The sequence below is a fragment of the Brachypodium distachyon genome, chromosome 1, assembly GCF_000005505.3.
Source record: "Brachypodium distachyon strain Bd21 chromosome 1, Brachypodium_distachyon_v3.0, whole genome shotgun sequence".
Classification (NCBI taxonomy): Eukaryota; Viridiplantae; Streptophyta; class Magnoliopsida; order Poales; family Poaceae; genus Brachypodium; species Brachypodium distachyon.
In genome coordinates, this window is record NC_016131.3 from 25,135,396 (window position 1) to 25,152,432 (window position 17,037).

At 45.3% G+C, this 17,037-nt stretch overlaps 1 protein-coding gene and 1 pseudogene across 4 annotated transcripts; one reads left to right on the forward strand and one right to left on the reverse strand.

Annotated features, from left to right (window-relative positions):
• Window positions 1-1,764: 1,764 nt before the first annotated feature.
• LOC100834386 lies at window positions 1,765-8,200 on the reverse strand (annotated as a pseudogene).
• A 6,461-nt stretch (window positions 8,201-14,661) lies between these two features.
• Window positions 14,662-16,443, forward strand: LOC100835195 (putative 4-hydroxy-4-methyl-2-oxoglutarate aldolase 2). Of its 4 annotated transcripts, none has more exons than XM_010241096.3 (3): window positions 14,688-14,815; window positions 14,955-14,978; window positions 15,697-16,443. In XM_010241096.3, exon 3 carries the CDS (start codon window positions 15,710-15,712, stop codon window positions 16,214-16,216), a length of 507 nt encoding a protein of 168 aa, XP_010239398.1. In that variant the 5' UTR covers window positions 14,688-14,815; window positions 14,955-14,978; window positions 15,697-15,709; the 3' UTR covers window positions 16,217-16,443. The 4 variants fall into 4 exon arrangements, with proteins under 4 accessions (XP_003563230.1, XP_010239398.1, XP_024313876.1 ...); XM_010241092.3 differs by having other exon boundaries at window positions 14,720-14,815; window positions 14,916-14,978; XM_003563182.4 differs by lacking the exon at window positions 14,955-14,978 and having other exon boundaries at window positions 14,662-14,815.
• The last annotated feature ends 594 nt before the right edge of the window (window positions 16,444-17,037 follow it).

The following is a 17,037-nucleotide window of genomic DNA, read 5'->3' on the forward strand; positions in this document are numbered from 1 at the left end:
TCACCCTTGTGGGGAAAACAGCTTTGCTACATCACTCTGCGCTTGGATCCCAACAAATGGTACACACGTAGATTGGTGCCATCACTTTTCTCAACTTTTAGTTCCCACTTTTGAATTTTTTTTTTGATTTTTGGTTTTCTCAACTTTTAGTTTCTTAACTTTTGATTTTCAAAATTTGTACTATTTCAAAACAATGAACTAATGATTTTGGGAACTTTGAAAAAAAATTGGAAATGAAAAGGGAACCTACGGGCGACAAGATCCGCGGCGGCGCACGGCAGGACCCACGGCGCCCTACAGGCGGCGCACGAGGCACAACGGAAATGATGACACACACACACACACCCCTCCCTTTCGACGCCCCAACGGCGGCGTTCCAGATCCATGGCGACTGCCCCTCGTGTTGGGCCGACCTCCCGGTGGCATGATGAGAGGAGGTGGCCGCGGCTGCGCGGCGCGGGGAGTGTAGGGTGGCGGTAGCATGGGGAGAGGTGGGTCGCGGCGCCACCGGCAGCGGGAGAGAGGGCGATGCAGCGGACATGTTAACCATGTCTGATGTATTATGTGAGCAGTAGCACTGTTAAACTGAAAAGTGGACATGGTTGTCCAATTTTTGCATGATCATCTTGATTTTGTCTTGTTGGTCCGAGTTTGATTGATTGTATCATTGTATGTATATTCACCATCTTTTGTCTCCTCACTCTGAGGAGGATAGGTTTGGCCCATGACAGATTATTTGTAACAATAGAACACAGTGGGAGTGTTTCTTTTACATGATATTGAAATTTGCCACATAGTATAATGTTAGCCTGTCATGATATATGACCCAGTTTTTTGTTTCTTTGTTTGTTCATGTACTGTTTTGACCAATTGGATAGCTTCTTAGTTTGTTCTTAGCTAATTGGCTAATCTGTGCTCTTTCTGCAAGGTAACTTATTGGATCCAGTTTCTTCACGCCGCCGCGTGCCGTATCAGTGCGCCGCTCTGGCTGACTAGAGGCGGGGAAGCGAGGGAGGAGGGAGGATGATCTACACGGCGATCGACACGTTCTACCTGACGGACGAGCAGCTGCGGGACTTGCCATCGCGCAAGGATGGGATCGACGTCTACGGCTGTGACCTCATCCAGGAGAGCGGCATCCTAGTCCTCAAGCTGTATTCCTTTTCCTCCCCAATCCCTCACCTCCCGTCTATGCCCAATTTTCAAAGTTCCTAGGGTTTGGTGATAAACTTCTGTGGGAGAGGATCTGGTGGAAATTGAGCTCGTTAAGAGTGCAATTTCGCATTAGTTTTAGGAATATCTAGATGAAACACTGATGTTTAATTTGTTAGTTGCTTGTTGCGCTGCCAAATTAGGCTCTGTTTAAGAGGGAAATTGCATATAGATCTATGCTTTACTTGGGTATGTCATGATGCAGTCGGAAAGGACGATTTTTCTTTTTAACTTTTATGATTTGTTGGAGAAGAGTTTTAGGCGTCTGCGTCTGCATTTTTCTCCTTGCATTGTGTTTGTAGAATTAATTTTTCCTCGGGTCACTAAGATATTGTTAGGTGACCAGAAGCTATGCTTGATTAAAGTGAAATATATTACTATCATTGATTTGCATCGAATAATATATTACTATATACTTGTAATAATAATAATAATAATTAATTTAAGTTAAATCTTGAAAAGAGTGTTTTATAGTCAAATTTGGATTAGAAAAGTGATCTCCATCCCAACTCTTAAATATTCATAGTGACATCCCTAAGAGGGTCTGTAATATTTGGATGTACTGAACCGTGATTAATTATGTCAAGATACATGTTAGTCACGAAACAACGTACAGTATCGCATAGCAGCCCAGGCGCCGCAATCAGAGATAACTGAAGTTTTTATCATGCTCGGATGCTCCCAAAGAAGAAACGGATTTTATCATGTTATCAGTCACTCCCCAAAAGCCTTCCCTTTTAGGCACGAATCTACTCCAAGTCTCTTGCCTTTGTTACCTCTTCAGAAGCTACAGGCGGATGGCAAGCTCTGTTACTGTGTACAACATAACTGTTACAGACGAATTACAAAATTCCATTTCAAAAAAGGTAGAGATGAAGCCTGATTTGCTTGACATACATCTGAAGGTACCGATTTCTTCTCATGCTTGGCTAACGGCTTGGTAGGCTCTACTCATATGATCTTCGGGAAAGCTCGGCGGGATCAATGGTGCCTGTGCCGATCTTTGTCACCCGATGAGTAGTAACCGCCACGGTCTGAAAACACAACAAAGGAGGCGTACATTTTGAGCGGGAACAAAATGGGGGCAATGAAGTGAGCTCGCTGTGTAAAAATATACCTCGTGATGAGCGGTGCCTTGATTTCTCCTTGTCCAAGTATCCTGCATTGGAGGGGCATCATGCAATTTGAGGACAACATGATACATCTCAAACAATATAGCCCCAACAGAAATGTTCATGATAATACCTGAAGTTTTGTCCCTCGAACGGTGTCTCTTGGCTCTATCATGCTCCCTGTCACGATCAGAATCCCTACCCCTACTATCACGGTCCCGACCTCTTGATCTACTTCTTTCTCTTTCCTCAGTCCGGTCAACATTGGACTCTGACTTCTCACTCTTCGAATTCACTGCTTGGTGTCCTTTTCCATTTAGCTCAGCAGGCAATGGCTTATCCTTGTTATCACTTTTTTCCTTCACCTTCTCTGGTCCTGCCTTGGTCAAGGAATTCTTCTCCTGGCTAGAACTCGAAGGTACAGGGGTACCCCTATCACTGGCAACAGCACTTGCGGGACTCTCCTGTATAGAGGTGCCAATAAATCCAGTGATCAGTAAATAATAATTTCAGAAGTCCAATAATTCTGAGTGTCTTTCCTTACCTTAGAAGCCTGCGTATCAGAGGCCCTTCTAACACTGAAGGAATCATTGTCTTTGTACACTGGTATATATTGTGCCTTCAGGAGGCTGTAGAGGTGAGCAAGAACCTTGCAAACTTCCTGAATTCCTGCCTCATCAGCATCAAAGACTGTCCACCAAGGAGGATCTTCAGGGAGGGGAACCCGGTGTCTCCTAGCTGCAGCATACACGACTCCACATGCTACAACTTCACTCTTGAACCGTACGCAAAGAGTTGTCCGCAAACTGAAACACATATGTAGTTATGTTACTGAAAGTGGAAATTTAACTAAGTACAATTTGAAAGGCACATGAACGATGAAACTTGATGACAAGTAAAACACAAGCTTTTAATGCCCAAGCACTATACCAAGGAGGAAACCATCCAATGAAGCAGATGTAATCCTAGATCATAAGTATATTTCTTGACTGTTCAAATTCAAAGCCCAAAATAATTTAGAGAATACTAATCTAGCAAGTGCACGTGCATGTGGGGCCCCAACCAGGCTGCAATAGTAGCACAGCAGAGCATATGGGGCAGCAGCATTGATTCAGATATTAGGATAAATAGTTTCCAGATCACGAATAGTTATTAACAAGTAGCATAGTGCTCGTGCGTTGCTATGGAACCATCTGAAAAGAGCAAGGGTATAATTTGTCAAACGAGTACATTTGTTTTGGATTGATCGTCAGTTGTATGCGCCAAACAATTGTACAACTAATATAACAGCAAGATGATAGTTAAATGGGAAAGACAGGCAGGCATGAGGACGGAGATTGGCTGATTTCCTGGTATAAAACTTATTGCTTGGGATTATAAAAAGTGCAATTTGATCCTTTGTGCTACGACACATGCCAGTTAACCTAAGGTTTTGATTTCGAGTCTCCTCCCCACATTTGTTTATTTGTGCCTTTAGCAAGAGTTATGGTCCCACATGTAAGTATGAGTGGATAGGAGGAGTGAGCTTACCACCTGCTCAAATCTTTATGGATCTTTATAAGTAGTATAGATACGAGAATCCAGGATCAAACGAGTACCTATCATTGGCAAGGTTCCATGCTTCTTGTGTCAGCTCAGGAGCTTCTAGTGTTGCAAGGTAGTTCGAGATGAACTTGTGAGGGTGTTCGACATGGCAAATAAATCCCATCTCCTTCAATAGATGACGTTAGGTCCTTATGAGATCATGCCTCAGCTCTGTATATTTCTGCAACAAAGATGAGAGTAGCAGCTTTCAATTAACTATCCATAGAAGAACTGAAAAAGTTAAAGCAGCAATTATATAGGATTGTACAAATGTTTCCAAGAAAAAGGAAAAGGGAGCAGAGTTCTGGTTATTTGAACACAACATACCGTTGAAAATATGTCCAAGAATTCTATTGGCAGGTTTTCTCTCCTGCATTACATTCTATGGAAGACAAATATAATATGCTTTGATCTCCTTGGACTCTCCTCCAACTTCCCAGCTAGCCAGACACAACTAGCTGCAACCCGCTGGAAGAACAAACAAAGAAGTAATTAGCTCAGCTCAAAAGAGTCTACGAATGGTTCGGCTAGAGTAAACTGGAGATAAACCTATTTACCTTAGCACTAAATCGTGCAAATGATTTCTTGCAGTAAAAACGATGGAACAGGACTTGTGCTGTGGCCATCACTGCTTGTGGTCTTTGTTGAGTCAAGGAATCTCCAATACATATAAATTAAAAGAAGAAGAAACTAAAATACAGTAATTCTATGCTCTTGAGCCATAATGCTGAATATAGGTGAAGTTTTGCCATGTAAATCGTCGTGACATCTTCAAATAGGGTAGCATGAAAACAAGTTTTTTTTCAGGTTACCAAGTATAATGAATTCTCATCTTTACTGCTTCCTTAGTTTACAGATGGTGTGAAACTGTGAACTCTCTATGCTGTTCAATCCAACTTACTTTTTCCTATTTGATAGCAATTCTACCATGCAGAAGCTAACATGTGCAACGAGCCAACGACATAAATTAGAAAAGTAAACTAACATAATACACCATTCACGAAAAGTGCTACTTCATACAGCCCACCTAAGTACCTAACCACCGACTTCCATTGTTTATCGTCAACCAGGACTCAAGAGAAATCATGTTGTAACTTATATCTAACAGATGAAGTGTGGGTACTGATCGAAACACATATCATCCTTGCCCAGCAAAAACAGCAAACAGCATAGCTTCTGGTCACCTAACAACATCTTAGTGACCCGAGGAAAAATTATTTCTACAAACACAATGCAAGGAGAAAAATGCAGACGCAGACACCTAAAACTCTTCTCCAACAAATCATAAATCATAAAAGTTAAAAAGAAAAATCGTCCTTTCCGACTGCATCATGACATACCCAAGTAAAGCATAGATCTATATGCAATTTCCCTCCTAAACAGAGCCTAATTCGGCAGCGCAACAAGCAACTAACAAACTAAACATCAGTGTTTCATCTAGATATTCCTAAAACTAATGCGAAATTGCACTCTTAACTAGCTCGATTTCCACCAGATCCTCTCCCACAGAAGCTTATCACCAAACCCTAGGAACTTTGAAATTGGGCATAGACGGGAGGCGAGGGATTGGGGAGGAAAAGGGATACAGCTTGAGGAGGATGCCGCTCTCCTGGATGAGGTCGCAGCCGTAGACACGGAGGGAGGCCTCGGCAGCCTCGTCGATCCCATCCTTGCGCGATGGCGAGTCCCGCAGCTGCTCGTCCGTCAGGTAGAACGTGTCGATCGCTGTGTACATCATCCTCCCTCGCTTCCCCGCCTCTAGTCGGCCAGAGCGGCGCACCGATACGGGGCGCGGTGGTGGCGCGGAGGGGAAGGCCGGCAAGTTCCCCGTTAACGAGAGGCCAAAGCGAGCGACGAGCAAGAGACGCGGTCGGGAACCGAAGCCGCCCGTAATGACGTAAGCTGGCCCGAGTATGGTTACTGCAGAATAGTACCATCGGGCCGGGCCGGCACGGCAAATCAGTTTGATAGAACACTGGATTAGCACAAAAACTACACAATCATCATAACTGACCATGAACTCAAATAAGCAGCAGCTTCCTGTACACTAAACAGGAAAGGTATACTTGCCATAAAAGAAAGAGAATGTATAAAGCTGGAACAATTGGAGTACACTTGATATATACTGTATAAACAGGACATCATGGATGTGACATCATAATTTTGAATAGAAAATGAGAAGCAATAAACAACACATGGATAAAAATTAAGCTCGCTTGAGTAGATAAGAACTGGATCTAAAATGTTACCTTGCTAGAAGACCAAGAGGCAATACGAGAAGCTGCGAGACACTGAATTGAAAGAGCTTGCTCAATTGAAAAACCAAGAAGCAGACCTTGCTGGATCACATGTACAAGAAGAAACAATAAGCAGCAATTAATAAGCTCACAGGGCAATCAAAGGGCAACCAATAGCACACAAAAATCACAGTGATAGAACACACAATCACAGGATCCACGACATTACCTTGCAAGAATCCCAAGAAGTAGTAGCAGATGGTCTAGGAGATGCAGACCGAAGCTTCCAAAGCCTTGCAATAAAAATAGAAGGCCCGGATTAGAACATGTACAACTAAAATCAGTAGAAGAAACTGGATCCAATAAGTTACCTAAGAACAAACAAAGAAGCTATCCAATTGGTCAAAACAGTACATGAACAAACAAAGAAACAAAAAACTGGGTCGTATATCATGACGGCTAACATTATACTATGTGGCAAATTCCAATATCATGTAAAAGAAACACTCCCACTGTGTTCTATTGTTACAAACAATCTGTCATGGGCCAAACCTATCCTCCTCAGAGTGAGAAGACAAAAGATGGTGAATATACATACAATGATACAATCAATCAAACTCGGACCAAGAAGACAAAATCAAGATGATCATGCAAAAATTGGACGACCATGTCCAGTTTTCAGTTTAACAGTGCTACTGCTCACATAATACATGAATGCACCCAAGACCCAAATTAAGTAGCAGCAGTACTGCACTCAACTAGAAGAGGCAGAGGATCTTGCTGATGTTGCTACTACAACTTGCTAATACTCTAAGATAAAATCAGTAACAAATTAATATACAGGTGACAGTGGCACATAATTTTAACTTGCTACATGGAAGATAAAATCAGTAACAAATTAATACTCTAAGATGAAGGAACAAATTAACCGCAAACAAGCCACTGCTGTCTTACTTGAGAATCACACGGCAGAATAAAATCACCACCTAGTTTCAGAATAAAATCACTACAGACATAATTTCTAGCACTGATGTCTAATTTCAGAATACGACAGATAGCACAACAGTTCTTACAAAGCAAATTTCTCAATAGATCCAACCAGTACAAGATTCATGTCCTGTAAACAGAAGGAGAACAACTGCGCACACCATAACACATCATCGGAGCTAGACTAAATGAAACCCATGGTACAACACAAATATTTGATGTCAGTTTCTTGCTACAACATATTTTGCTCTGGGTATTTCACAAACTTCTGCACTGTCCAAAACAAGACATTCCAAAATCGGCACATCAATTATCACCAAGTTTGGCACTAGTACAAAAATCAACACTAATTATCACCAAGATGTTACTGCTACCGTAAGCACACAGTGACTGCATGCACACAAGAAGGTATATTCCAACTACCTTACCAAGAGCATAGCAGTGGGGAACATATAGCATATACAGCCAAGAACATCAATTAACAGAGAAGGGAGGAAGAATAGAACCGGATCGAAATGGTTACCTTGCAAGAAGTCCAACAACTGAAGAGACAGTAGAGCGCCGTAGATAGCCAAGAAATAAGCAGATCCGTCCCTTCCCCTGCATAGCAGATCAAGAACGGACCAAAAAAACAGATCAAGAAAGGCCAAGAAAACAGATCAAGAACAGAAACGGACCAAGAAACATATCAAGAATGGAGATGAGGAGCTTACCCCGCGTCGTGATGTCGCCTTGCGTCGCCGGTTGCCTTGCGTCACCGCCGCCGCCGGTGGCCTTCGACAGAACGAGAGGAGAGAGCGGAAGCGGAAGGAGCGGGCGGCTAGGGTTCGGGGTCGGGAGGAGAAAGCGGCGCCATGGCTTCTGTTCGGGAGAGAGAGCGGCGCGAGTGGGGAAATATGGCTAGGGTTCGGGAGAGGGGGCGGTGGGGGAGCTCGGCAGCGGCGGTGGAGGAGCTTGGCGGCAGCGGCACACGGTGGAGGAGCGGCGGCGAGCTGCGATCGGGATCGAGATCGACGAAACGGCATCGTGGTCGAGGCTGAGGCCCAGGCACAGCCCGAGGCGGGTCGCGGGCCGGCACGGCCCGTTTATTATCGTGCCGGGCCAAGCCCGTAACGGGCTGGGCACGGTGGGCTCGCGGGCTTTTCGAAAAAGCCTGGCCCGCTGGCCAGCGATAGCGAGCAGTGAGGTATCGGGAGTGGGGTTAGGGGAGAGCCGGCGAAGCGAACGGGCTCGCGAGCCGCGTGATTCCGCCAATTTTGGCGAGCGAGCCGGACCAAAAAATTTCAGTACTGATTTTTCGCGTGGGCCGCTCCGCTCGGACCGAACCATCGATCCAAACACGATTTTACGTGTGCGGGGCCGTCCCAATCCACCCAGCCCGGTAACCAAATACATCATAAGCTAGCTAGCGCTCATTGAACTTCCCACATTAATTAATGGACTGACCAACCAGCTGGCCTTGCATCCCTCCAATCCATAATAAGTGTCTCAAATTTAGTACAACTTTGTTCTAACTTTGTACTAAATCTGAGACACTTATTATGGACCGGAGGGAGTAATTAATTAAGTCTTACTAGCTAGCCATCCCACATCGATTACAGTAAGGATAATACTATAACCAACGGTTTAGATATGTTCATTGATTAGCATGTATATTATCATTTTCATCTTCATCAAATTCATCTACTTGTTTAGCTATGTTCCTATCTTTTCTGTATTTAGTAGCACACATTCTAGTAGTTTAACTATTCATTAACACTTTTATGCATGGGTACGCCAAACAATAAAACCAAAAATGTCTTATGCTACATCTAATGGTTTGGAATTCTTCCAAAACCATAAACATGGAATTTGTGTCTAAACTATTTTCTCATATGCAAACAATAGCTAATTAATGCTACTAAAAGAAGATTAAATCCTAAATACATCTTTCATTCAAGTAACAGTAGCATGTTATACTTTTAGAAAAGCATGTTAATCCCAAGTGAGTTAATCCCACTGGAATTGCATTTTTATGAATTACCAAAATAATTATATGCATTTTCTAAGTTTAGAAAGTACATTAATTCGGGTTTCAATTTCATAACACTAAAATATATACATGACAGCACCACATTATGGTACTGGTCACTTCTTATTAGTTTATAGGAATTTTCTAAACAAGTGTCATATTTATCTATTATACAAAATAATTCTATGCATTTTCTAAGCATTTAACCAAATAAATAGCTAATGTTTATATTTTCTGCAGAAAATATGCATGTATACTTCTAAAAAAGTCTACTGGAGAATACTAAAGTAACACAAGTTGTTTCACATTTTTCATAGCTAGGCATGATTTATTATGCATTTTACAACATTAACATCAATTATAAATGGACTGAAATGGTTTTTATATGTTACCACAAAAATATTACAAACACCTCATCTCATATATCACATGATTAAATACTACACTAAATTATCTAACTAATGCAAGTAGTTTGGTATTTTTCTGAATTTATTTGAATTAGTTATGAAATTTACAAGATTAAACCTAATTTCTGGAAAATTGCTATTGTTTTAATAACTGAACAGTGGCTGACATGTGGGGCCCATTGTCAGGAATTTAATCATTTTGCAAAAATGAAAAAGGCTACTGTTCTTCTTGGGCTGAAGCTAGAAATAGTAATGGGCCTCGGGCCTTTTTCTTTTATTTTCTTCATTTTTAGTTTGGGCCAAGGGGCAGTGGGCCGAGGGAATTTGGGCTGGTAGAGGACTCAGGCTGCTGTTGGGCCGAGCAGGACTAGGCCTGCTTAGGCAGAGATGGGCCGCGGCCTGCCATGGATGAGGGGGACAGGGGAGGGGCGGCGGCTCGCCGGAGCTCGCGCGATGGCGGAGCAGGGCGGCTATATGGAAGATGGAGAGGAGGGTGGCGCGGACTCGGAGGGGGCTATCTCCGAGTCCACAGAGGGCTCGCGCGGAGGCGGTTCCTCGCCGGAGGAGAGCACATCGGCAGTGTAGGCGGCGGCGCTACGCGCAGGGAGCGTACGGCGGCAGAAACGAGGAGAAAAGAGGGGGAGAAGGGAGAGGCACTCACCATGAATCGGGCCAGGGGGTCGGCCGGGGCGGAGGAGGCTGCCGGCGATAAGCAGCAGCCGGTGGCGGAAGACGTCGTGGCGAGGGTGCTCGAGGTGGCCGGAGGCACGGGTGAGAGCGGGGTCGAGCCCACGGTGCAGCCGAAGAGCTCCCGGTGGCGGCGGAGGGGTGAGGGAGGCCGCGGAGCAGCGGCTTGGTGTCGGGCCACATCCGGTCGGAGTTGGGGAAGGAGACCCCAGGGCGGCGGCGCTAGCGCGTGCGGGGCCCAGGTACTCGCGGGGAAGACCGCAGGGTGGCTTGGTGAAAGATCGGTATGGTCGACTAGAGGGGGGGTAAATAGGAGACTAACAAATTTTAACTTTTCTTTTTCTTGAAAGATACAAACACTTAATCCTAAGGCTTTCTAGATTATCTAAAGTGAATGCAACCCTAGTATGAAGTGCAATAGCCGAAGCAAAGTATAGACGCCACGAAGGCTCACTCTATTCTCCAACTCACCACGCCATAAAGGTGGGATGAGCTCTCACAACACCACTAAGGCGAGGTGAGTTCCACTAATGGCTTCCTTAAAGGCGAACGTCCAACCTTTACAAACAAGGAGAAGAGCACGAATCCACAACTAAATTGGAGGCTCCTTCCCAAATCCTCAAACACCTCCTCACAAGATTGGAGTGCTTGAAGAGACACCTTCCGGATAGGGATCCCAAAATCTCAAGAGTAATAAAATCCACCAAGGAAAACGAGGGGAATCAACTTTTGATTTGGTGAAACCCTAGATCGAGCTCTTCTCAACCCTTCCTCAAAGTATTGGCTTGGGGGATGCACTAGGGAGAGAGATCTTGAGATTTAAAGCTCTTGGTGTTCTTGAGTGAGAGAATGGGGATGGACTGGGTGTGTTCGGGCAAGGAAACCCGTTGGGGACGAAGCCCCTTTTATACCCCATCGAAATCCAGCCGTTAGGACACATTTCAGTAACCCCGGTACCAGGCCGGTAGTGGACCGGAAGTTCTAGGGGGTAGAACTTCCGCCCTGCTACCGGCCTCCTACCGCTTTACGCGGTAGGATTCCAGTAGCGTTTCAGTAGAAGACCGGCACCAGGGCGGAACTTCCGCCCACCGGAACCTCTGGCTAATTAGGCGGTAGTACCGGCTATCACTGAAAAAGTCTGACAACCAAAGCAGGATAACGACAACTCTTAACTCAAAACTGGGTTTAGGCTTTATGTGGGTGCAATCTAATAGATTTGTGTACGTGAAGTTGATTCACCCAAAGCTTTCACAAATGGGTTCCCTCTTTATAGTACGGATTTTCCTACGACTCAATAAAATAAAAGGGCGTAAATCCTTATACTCTTCTTTCCTTTTTGAGGGCGATGAATCATGTCACAACACTAGTTATCAAATCTGAAAACACTTGGCGCACGATTAGTTCACAAGTTATGTTGTCATTAACACCAAAACTCATTAGGGATCGAAATGCCCTTTCACTTGGCGGTGCCAACGGGCAGCTACATACGCGGAGCGGAGCGGCGGCAAGAGCAGCGGCTCCTCACGGTGGCGACGTTTGGCAGTGGAGAAGAAAGGAGGAGCAGGGGAGAGAGCGCTCAGGGAGAGAGGAGGAAGAAATGAGGGAGAGGAAACAGTGCAGGGGAAGAGGAGATAAGGGCGAGCGGGGATGGCGGGCACCTCGGCGCGCGCTGATACATCCAAAATGTATCGACTTTTCCAAATACTTTTTATATGAAAATTGTCCGGAATCTCACTAATCAATGGTTATTATTGTTGGAACTGACGTTGTTTTTAGCAAAAACACATTCCTGTCTTTTTCACGCAGGAAATCATCAAAATAAAATAAAACAAAAATATAGTAGGTATTTTTTATCAAAAAGGGAGCAGATGGGCACTGGAACTGGGATTGGAGCGCCACGAGGCGACCAGAAGGCCCCATGGACGCGCCATGGAGACCCCACGGTGCCTCGTGCGCCGCCTTGCCCCCTTCTTTTGGCCAAACCTATATTTTTGCAAAAAAGTGATTATTCCAGGGGCGGAATTTTTAGAGGAACAGAGCGCCGCCAGGAGCCGCCGCAAGCTTTCAGGACCAGATTGATCTTCCTCAACCCGTCGGAGAGGGGGATTTCTTCAGGATCTTCATCACCATCACCGCCAGGATCATCTCCTCCACCATGATTTCTGCTTTCCTCACCATGAGTGAATAGTTCCCTTGTAGGCATATGGGGTGTATGAGAAGTGGATGAGATTAGTCATGTAGTGTTGAATTTGTTGCCCAGATTTGAGGTGTCTACTTGATTATGATCGGGTATCGTTATTGCTATACTTTTGCTACACTTAATGCTTATTACTAGGGCCCGAGTAATATGATCTTGGTACTGAACATTTATGGCTTTATGTTATAATTGAATTTGGTATTGATCTGCAAAGTATATCACCTTTTATTATGTTGAACTGGCGAACCCAACTGTGACAGAGTGGGAAAACAAAGAGGATACGTTTTAAATTGAGGAGTTCATGTATTGATTGTGTGTTAATGCATTGGTCCGAGTAGCCTAAAAAGACTACTCTTAATATCCCCAAGTTCCTTAATTGGCCCCCGGTAAAAAGGGGAGGGAAGGACAATAGATGTTGTACAAGTTCTCATTGCCAGCACGGCGATGCCCGTGGGCGTCGTTCACCTCCTTGGAGGAATCATTGCTATGGCCTTTTCGGTTCCTCTCCGCGCTGGCCGAGCTCCAGGGGAAACCTCAGATTCAGTGGCTTGGATCGGCGATGGCGGCGCTCTCTGCGTCGCTTTCCTCCTTGGTGGCGTCGCTTTTGGAGTTTTCACCGGCCGTGGGACCAGTGGTTGTGGGGCTGCGCGGGGTTCGTTGGTGTCTTTTGCGGCTGCGGCTGCGATGTTGAGAAGAGTTTGGGCTGCGGCGATGGTCTTGGTAGTCGGTCCTTCCGGCGTGTTCAGCAGCTCTCCAGTGTTGGTTTTGCTTCGTCATTGGGAAATCGGAGTCGCCAGCTCAGAGGAGTGATGTGTGATGACGATGACTTAGTGATGGGTGGTCTGGTCTGTGGGGGTCCTGTTCGGCGCAAGCCTTGCATATTGCCCCTCTGAAGCTCACCATCAGAATCGCGCCTCTTGGTTGCTAGCGTGGGTGGTCGACTGTTTGGCATGGGCCGACGCGAGCTTGAGCGCCTGCAGGAGTCGGGACCCGTTCTTGGGCGTTGGTGGGGATGAGTCGGAGTCGCCAGCTCGGGAGGAGTGTTTGTTGTGATGATGATGACTTCTGCCTACAACCTCGACGGCAACTTTCTTTCTGTAGCGCGTGGAGTGAGTGTGGGTGACCAGGTCGGCTACGGTGTCCTGTGTGCGGTCTTTTTGATTGTGCCACGGGCGTTTGTTACGGTTTTCCGTTTAATTAACTGGCAATTCTCTTCTTCTTTATTAATGGACTGAGTCTTTCGGACTCCGGTTCGAAAAAAAATTCTTCTTCTCGGGTCTTTTCTCTGCCTGGAAATGGCCTTATATTTATTTGAACGCTTATATTTGGATTAGTGTGGAAACCTGAACGGCAAACTACAATCTAAACCTTCAAAATTTGAATTTGCAAAAAAGAAAAGTTTTAAATTTGAGCCTTCTATCCAGGGAGGAAGAAGAAGAAGAAAAGCGAAGGAAGAGAGGAGCCGCATGGGGCTGACCTCGATGACGACCTTGACCTCGACGGTGACCAGCGAGACGATGAGCTCCCATGGGGTGTTCTACGAGTAAATGCCACGAGACAGAGAAAATGACAAATTGGCGGCGGCGAGGAGCTTGTGGGGTGGGACGAAGAGGCAAGCATGTGAGTAAGCAACGAAGAAGACATGGTAACGAGATGAAGAGCCAAGGGTGGCGAGGCTAGGGCAGATCGAAGCTGAGAGGGGAAGGCTACTGTACTTACTAAAAATACCTGATAGGGCTAAGTGGAACAAAAAGGGTTTTTCATAAAACAATCACGTGCATTAAGAAAATAACTAACTCACACATACAAGCATATGCACGATTCACCCAAAAAAAAGAAAACACCTTAAATTGCATGGTCATTGCATTCACACCTTGAGTTCACCTAAAGAACAACCGTCTTTAAGGATGTTTCGAATGGGCCATCGCAATAAATCGACTCCGAGTCTATGGCGTGATCCCCATGCGAGGGGCATTGCAATAAATCGACTCCGAGTCTATGGTGTGATCCCAATAAGAAAATACAATTCTTTTAAACTTGCGGCACACGGATACAACCTTTCAAATTCAGCCTGACTAAATATTTGTGAAGTGGGATATCTACATTCCGTTTATGGCGGAGATTCACATGAGTGCAATCTTTTTTCAGGGTCATCACAACAGATCAACTCCTGAGTAATGTCTATGTCTAACTTTAATTCGTAGAAAAAAGTATGGTTAAAAAAAAATGGAATAAGCTTCCTCTTTTCCCTCTAGAAGCTGAAAAAACCAAAAGGCTTCCTCTTTTCCCCTCCGGCTAGCCAGGGCGCTCCCTGCCCCTGGATCCCTTCCCTCTGATTGGAGCCAGGAGACGAGCCAGGTGGTGGGAGAGTGAAGATATTGGTAAGGAATCCGAACCCTTGTCGCTTGCTTCGATTTCCAGTCTTCTGATCTTCTCTTTGCTGATCACCCCCGATATATACTCTCTCTTCAACCACGCCGGATCTCATCTCCTTTGATTTTGTTCTCTCACCCTCCACGGCGGCGAGCGGGACGAACCGACGAGGTAACAACCCTTCCCCTGCCCACTTCGTTTCCTCTGGTCCAATCACCCGATTCGTCGTCGAAATTTGAAAACCTAGGTCGTGGTATGGAGGGGGATTTAGTATCGTAGGAGGATTGAGGGGATCATCGTAGAGGGAGAGATTAACTAACTGTTCGCCGAGGTGATTGACCGGAGTTCCGGTCGAATAATCCAGGCCAAATCTGCACATAGCCGTGCTCTTGTGCGCCAGTCATGGGGATAAACCTGCGGTCCAGCTGCTCAGTTTCAGAGTTTTAAGCCTCTCAAGACATGACCTGAATCTTATGTCTGAACAGTTTCAAAGCTTCAAGCTTTTCGAACACAGCCTAACATCTCGCGTCATTTTGGTTATATGGCTTGCTTAAACTTGTTGTCCTACGTTCCCACAAAGAGAGAGTGGATGTCTCTTTGTCTGAGGTTGGTTTCGTGATATATCTGTTAAATGGAATGCCAGCATTTCATCTGCTTGAGAGTTGAGATCTGTGTAACTGTTAAGCTATGAGAGTATAACTGAATATGTCTAACTCTCAGTTATTTCATCTGCTTGGGAGTATAACTGAATATGTCTTCCTTATTTCAGTGCTATGAGATTAAGTGCATAATTTGTATATATTTGAAAATTTGTGGTTATGTTAAATGAATGAGCAGCCTTAGCTTACTCCTGTTAACAACCTTTTTATCTTCTTTTCATGTCAAGCAGCCCTGAAGCTACCATGGCAGCCTTACCATTGGCCACCGCGGAGGTCTGCGACGCAAATTCACATCTAATCACCAACGGTGAGCTTCGCGCCCTCCAGCCCATCTTCCAGATATACGGGAGGCGGCAGGTCTTTGCTGGCCCCGTCGTGACACTCAAGGTATTCGAGGACAACGTCCTGGTCCGCGAGTTCTTGGAGGAGAAAGGCCAGGGCAGGGTGCTGGTGGTGGATGGCGGCGGGAGCCTGCGGTGCGCCATCCTGGGTGGCAACCCCGTCCAGCAGGCGCAGAACAACGGGTGGGCAGGCATCGTGGTGAACGGCTGCGTCCGGGATGTGGATGAGATCAACGGGTGCGACATCGGTGTGAGGGCGCTCGGCTCGCACCCGATGAAGGCGAACAAGAAGGGCGTGGGCGAGAAGCACGTGCCAGTGACTGTTGCTGGCACCAGGGTCTGCGACGGTGAGTGGCTCTATGCTGACACTGATGGCATCCTCATCTCCAGTACCGAGTTGATCGTGTAGATCCTTGGTGTTTCTGAGTGTTTGTTCCCTGTTTCTCTGTGGATGTATTACTATTTGTCTTGGTCTGTAAAAGGAGGACGAATTGAATTGGGGCTCTCTGCATAAAAGGACATCCTGGCTCTGCTGTTGCTGTTGTTATATCTGAAAGTTCTGATGGTGTTTATATCTGAAGTTCTAAACTCCTGTAATAAAATGAGGAATGGCAATAATAACAATAATTGGATGACTGCCTTGCGCTGTTAAAAATGTGTGTTATGCTGTGTTGAATGAGGCTATAAGGATTTGACTGGTGAGGATATGTGTTTGCTTCAGCCTTAAGTCGAAGCAGGCCTGCCACTACGTATAAAGAATCGAATTGCTTATCCTTGATATCATTGACACAATCCTGCTTGCTGTTGAATGATGTTTTCCTAGTGTTGTTTTTGATTGGTGACTATATTGTTCCTCCTGTAATTACTAGTAGATGTTCAGACTTGAGTCCACAATTGGACAAATTTCAGCAATTGTGTAGCTGTCTGAAACTGTAGATTTGATTGCACATGCCGGCCGGCTGCTTCCATTTAAGAACAAAAGGAAATGTTTGTTAAACTGTAGATTTGATTGCAGAACAGGCCGGCTGCTTCCATTTACGAACAAAAGGAAGCAACTTTGGCAGCAGTTTTCTTGGAGACAGGCATTTGGAGTGTGTTCTAAATTCGACTCATTCATCAACCATTTGGAGTATCATATATGCAACTCATCCAGGTACTCATTTGGAGCATCATATATAAGCATTATTGTGTTGTGATCACTGGAGCCTGGACCAGCTTGTCAATGTCTAC

What these genes read in the sequence shown, in the direction of transcription:
- LOC100835195 (XM_003563182.4), top strand. Translation starts at nt 15,710, where the DNA reads ATGGCAGCCTTACCATTGGCCACCGCGGAGGTCTGCGACGCAAATTCA.